Source organism: Fukomys damarensis, unplaced genomic scaffold, assembly GCF_012274545.1.
Source record: "Fukomys damarensis isolate Sample0158 unplaced genomic scaffold, DMR_v1.0_HiC HiC_scaffold_39, whole genome shotgun sequence".
NCBI classification, from domain to species: domain Eukaryota; kingdom Metazoa; phylum Chordata; class Mammalia; order Rodentia; family Bathyergidae; genus Fukomys; species Fukomys damarensis.
The window spans coordinates 41,101,622-41,107,325 of NW_022900951.1; the positions used below are offsets into that span (position 1 = coordinate 41,101,622).

The 5,704-nt window shown below is 37.8% G+C and overlaps 1 protein-coding gene across 1 annotated transcript in view; it reads right to left on the reverse strand.

The window, feature by feature from the left end:
• The window catches only part of Slc9a7 (solute carrier family 9 member A7), a 139,391-nt gene that overhangs the window by 62,628 nt on the left and 71,059 nt on the right, over positions 1-5,704 (reverse strand). Inside the window, exons 4-5 of the mRNA XM_010643485.2 lie at positions 4,839-4,915; positions 1,954-2,066 (exon numbers count right to left, since the gene is read on the reverse strand). Of these exons, the coding sequence (XP_010641787.1) occupies positions 1,954-2,066; positions 4,839-4,915 (190 nt within the window). The remainder of the gene's footprint in view (positions 1-1,953; positions 2,067-4,838; positions 4,916-5,704) is intronic.

Genomic DNA, 5,704 nt, shown 5'->3' on the forward strand with positions numbered 1-5,704 from the left:
GTAAAAAAAAAAAAAAAAAAAAAAAAGACAGGATCTCACTAAGTTATCCAGGCTGACCTCAAATTTGCAACCCTCCTACTTCAGCCTCCTGAGTAGCTGCAATTTCAGGCATGCCCGCCCCCCAGCCAGTCCAGCAGAATTTTCCGAATTGCTGAAGAAAAACTAATGATAATAACAACGACTGAGGATTTACCATGAAGCAGGCACTATGACAAAATTTTACAGTGTCATTTAGCCATCACAGAATTCTGTCAGGAGTGTACTTCTATCATTTCCCCTAATTTAGGAATGAGAAAACAGGCTGCTCTATGCTACAATATTGAAATACCTGAAATCTCAGTGGCTGAATACAAGAAATGTGTGATTGATGAACACAGCTCAGCTTGCCTAGCTGTAAGACATGATGATCCTAGGACTCCAGGATGCTAGATCTCTACCAGTGAGGGTAGGTCCTGGCAGGAAGCAATGGCACCTCAAACACAGAAATTTGAGGAGAGTTTTATAAAGAAGTTATTTATATAAATGAGGGCAGGGTACAGGGAAATGCCAAGGGAGAAGACAGTACTTGAAGATAGAGACAGGGAGCTTTTGTATCATCCCTAGGCCTGAGGGCTCCAGGGGAAGAAGTGGTTACATGAATCCGCACTTGTAGGGAGAGGGTCACTTCACAGGAGCTGTGACTTCTGACAAGAGAACTGGCTGGCCTGCATGGCTCCTGCATCTCTGTCCTCCTCTCAGTGCTACTCTGCCATGGATACCTCCAGTGGGAAATCACAAGGCAAAAGAATCTTTGGCTTATTCCATGCAAGTCAGCCTTCTGAGGCCAAGAGGAGGTGAAGTGTAATGAATAAATCTGGAGGAACAAACAAAAGCCATCCAACAGAGCACCAACTGGCTAGAACGCAGCACATAACAAAATCCAAAGGTGGTAAAGTGAAAGATTGGGCTACTACATCTTTTCCAAAAGTCCTCTGACTTAAACATGGTTTGCCTAAAATACTATAATAGTAAAAATAGTATCTAATCAAGTTACCGATCCATGCACTTAGAAAGACAAATATTACGTGTCTTCCCTAACATGTGGAACCTAAAAAAGATAACTTAGAAAGTAGAAAGGAGATTATTATTAGATAAGAGGAAGGGAATAAAGGAAGGGAGGCGTAAGGGAAGGTAGAGGGGAGACAGAAAAAAGCTATTAATAACATCATTAAGAGATCACGATGTTGACATAAATTTACTGAGGTAAATTTATTATATTCCATTAAGTGAAACAGTGGTTACAAACCAATGTGGCACTGTCAATTTTTTATTTTTAAAATGTAATAATGTATAGAGAAATCATCTAGAATGGTATTCACTTAAATGTTTTAATCTGTCTCTCAGAGTGAGATGCTGAGCACATCGTTCCTTTTATATTAGAGTATTTTTTGACTTGCGATATTATAAAATGTTTCTAACTGGAGGAAATTAAGAACTGCTCTAAGTGTAAGACAATGGATATGTTAATTAGCTTGATTAATAGTAATCATTTCACAATTTAAATAGATCTCAGAACATCAGGTTGTATATGTTAAATGTATGATTGTCAGTTATACTCAATAAATGATATTTTATAAATCAAATAAAAAGACTGCAAGAGGAAGAAATGTAAACAAAAGTAAAGAAATGACTAATACAAAAGTCCAGGGTGAAGTAGCCTTTCTTGAGGAGGTAGGAAGGTATAAGTGAGAAATAGCTGGAAGTTGTTCTTTCACCCTTCCTGGTAAAACCATGGTTATTCACTGATATTAAACTATACATTTTTCTTCCACGTACCCCTCCAAATGTGTTTCATTTCACAGTAAAATGTTTTTAAAATAAATTTCATAGAAAGAGGGAAAAATTGGTGACTGCTCTGAAATTTTTGATTTAAATAATGCAATATCAAAATGATAAAGGCAAAGATACAAATACCTGGGTCCGTAGCAGAGATGATTGCTCCAAAAAAGAGACAATCTGTGTAGTAAAATTTATCAGAGAGCTGCCCCACAATCTTCATGAGCTTCACCACACCATACATGAGATTTCTGTAAAAAGGGAAAGTAAATTATGCCAGGAAAAAAACCCTGCAAAAACGCAAGCAGAGGGGCTGCGTGCTTTTAAAGGAGATTTATGAAAGCAACAGGCAGCTGCTATGGCTGGACCCTTACCAGGAACATAGGCAAATAGAAACTTGGCACCTGTACTGGTGCGTAGTTAATGTCATCTTGATGAAACATCTGAATATTTCATTTTTTAAAAGTTGTGCTAGCAACTATAACAGCTACTAAGAATGGTCTTCAGTTAACAACAAAATTAAGGCATCTTAAGCAACTGGGTAATAAAGGAGAAGGAAGAAGATAGAACTGACATAATATGTAATAAATTGCTACAAAACTCATATTCTAATATAGTACATTTATAGTCATATAAATGAATGGGCTGGATGAAGCTGGAGGGGAAAAATGAGTTGGTCACAAAGATCCAAATGATTGACCTGTTACTGCCTTCTCTGCCAAGAATTACTGCAAGGAAGGGAAAAGAAACAAAACTCTTTAAATGTCCTATTAACACATCAGTGTCCCCACTGACATAGCTAGCCTCTTTTTGTGCATAGGTTAGGCAGGCCAGCAGCAAATCTCCTTGTGTTGTGCAGAACACGACATTGTCCAACCAGGCCCGCAAAGTTCAATTTTTCAGCTCAGCTGAAGTACATTTCTCACATGACAGCTTACAAATGGGGAACACTGAGGAGTATTTTTAAAAGGACTAGTATGTGACAGGGTCTGGTATGTGTTACAAGGGTGTGTGTGTGTGTGTGTGTGTGTGTGTGTGTAGTGATACAGCAGCTGCAGGGCTTAAGGAAGTAAAAATAACCACAAATTAACTCATTGTATTCTACAGCCAATCCTATAATAATGAGATTTGTGATGGACTTTTTTTTTTGGTACCAGGTATTGAACTCAGGACCTTGTGCTTACAAGGCAGGTGCAGTGCTACTGAGCTAAATTCTGGCCCATGTGACGGATTCTTAGAACAGTGGATTGGCCAAGCTAGAAACGAAAAGAATTAGTATTTACAAAATGGAATCTTCATGAGAAGAAATAGTCACAACTTAGTGCTTGTCTACTATGTGCCAGGTACTGTTCAAATACTTACCTATTTAAGTTTCAGTTCACATCCATTCTATGGCACAGAACTTGCTCTTTCTTGCTCAATAAAGGCTTCTTTCATACACCTTTTAAACATTTCCTGAAGCTAGATCCTCCTCTCCACTTCCCTCTACTACAATCTTAGACCTGATAAGCTGAGTTCTCTGACAGACTTTTTTTTTCTTGCCTTCTAATGCCAGTTATGTCAATGATTTGTTATTCCTTAAAGGATAAACACTAAGCCCCTCCTTTCTTGACAAAATAAAAGGCTGCTGCCTTTATCTACAGGTTTCCAGCTTTCTTAAAAAATTAACTAACATTCTTAGTGTAGTCTTTTCTGTTCCAAGATCCTATCCAGGTACGACATGACATTTAGTCATCATATCTTTCTAGTCTCCTCTTGCTTGTGACAGTTTCTTAGACATTGATTATTGCTGATGACCTTGGCAGTTCTGAGGAATACCGGGCAGGTATTTTGTCCTTCATGTGGAATTTGTCTAATTTTTTTCTCATAGTTAGACTGAAGTGATATGTTTTGGGGTGAAAGACCAGGGAGATGAAGCACCGTTCTCATCACAGTTATCAATGGCACATACTATCAATATGACTTATCACTACTGACTCTGACGTTGATCACCACACTCAAGTGGTATCTTCCAGGCTTCTCCATTTAAACGTTATTTTCCCCCCTTTTCTGTACCATACTCTTAAGAAAAAATTATTATGCACAGCCCACACTCAAAGCAAAGTTGGGGTGAGGTATTGGAATGGGGGAGACTAAGTTATACTTCCTTGAAGGGATGTATCTACAAAAATTATTTGGAATTCGGCACAGGAGATTTTTCTCTTCTCTCCCATTCATTTATTCATCCAATCATTTTTTTTATTGTTTGGATAATAATCTAATACAAATACAAAGTTAGTCACTTTGTTGTTCTTTAGCCACTGTGGCCATTACAGGAACTTTCAGGTTGGCTCTCGTGTCCCTTTGACATGCCCCTCATCCTTGTGTTTGTATGTCTTTTGAGCACTTACTTTGTGGCATTACAAGAAGTATTTTCATGTCTGTTTCCTTTCCTAGCCCTAGAATAAGCCATTTTTGCAAGGGGCTCTGGTTCTTTTCATTGGGGAATCATGATAGAAGCCAAGATCTAGAAACTGGGAATAACTACATTTCATATTAATCTTTTATTTTTTCAAAAACGTATGCTTATTACTACATGTTTGCAGTACATAATGATTATATTCATCATGGGGAGTTGGTACATGTACATAACACATTTTATTTTCCTTTCTATTTCCCCTTGCCCTCACATCCCTTCCCCTCCTCTACCTCTAGGTCTTCTTCCCATTCACAGAGGATCTATCTCCCTATTTTGTATTATGTATCTTTTATTTTGCTCTTTAAATTATTTGTACTTTGGGTTTCTCACATAAGAGAAACCCTGCAATATTTGTGTTTATGTGTCTGATTCATTTCAGAATTCAATATAATTTTAATCTTAATTTAAATAGCCACATGTAGCTAACAACTACCATACAGGACAGCAAAGCTCTCTATCCTAACTGCCATCATCTCAAACAAAAATACTGGACTCTGTGCACCCATACAGAGCTCAACCCTTTAGGAAATGTGCTAATTTGGTTATATGACAAAGATTCCCTTACCCAATAATGAAGCAAGAAACAGCAGTCCCCAGGAAGGCATAGGCCAGAATAGATCCAAGATTTCTGAAAAAGTGTCTCTGAATAAAACAAACAACAAAGAAAAGCAGGAATTACATCGTGATTTTTGACAACAAACATAAGTAATAATAATGGAAGTTACTCTTGATTAATGCCATTTAACCTTAAGTATCATGGTTTAAAAATATCTTCTATGTTGCTAATCACTGAGCAGGCAAGGGCTGGTAAATTTTCGGACAAAACTACTGTGGTTGATATTAAATTACATGGAATTAAATGGAGAAGGGGAGACTGAGAGAAAAGGAGAGAGGGGAAGAGAGGGAGAGGAAAATACTAATCATATTTATAGATTTCCCCCAAACCATTTTAACTGTATGATTCAGCTAGTTCCTTCTAGCTCTGATGGTACTTTCAAAGAACATTATACATAGAAGTGAGAAAGTGTCATCCAAAGACCTTTCTGTTTTATTTTGATAGCAGAAAGTAGAGTCCTATAAACCTGTTCGTGGGACCTGAACATTTCCTTATATTAATCTGGATTAATCTTTGGTGCCTGGGAAAGAGGTACAATAGAGATGGAAGAGAAATGAGAATAGGTAAAGTTCCATTTAAGATGGAATCTATAAACATATATAGAAAGAAACTCATACCAATATAAGATCTAGCAATTGCTCAGAAAGAGGTGACAAAACTACAATGTTTTCAGCCGAGCGTGGTGGCGCACACCTGTAATCCCAGCACTTGGGAGGCTGAGGCAGGAGGATCGCTATGAGTTCGAGACCAGCCTGGACTACATAGTGAGTTCCAGGTCAGCCTCAACTACGTAGTGAGACACTGTCTCAAAAACA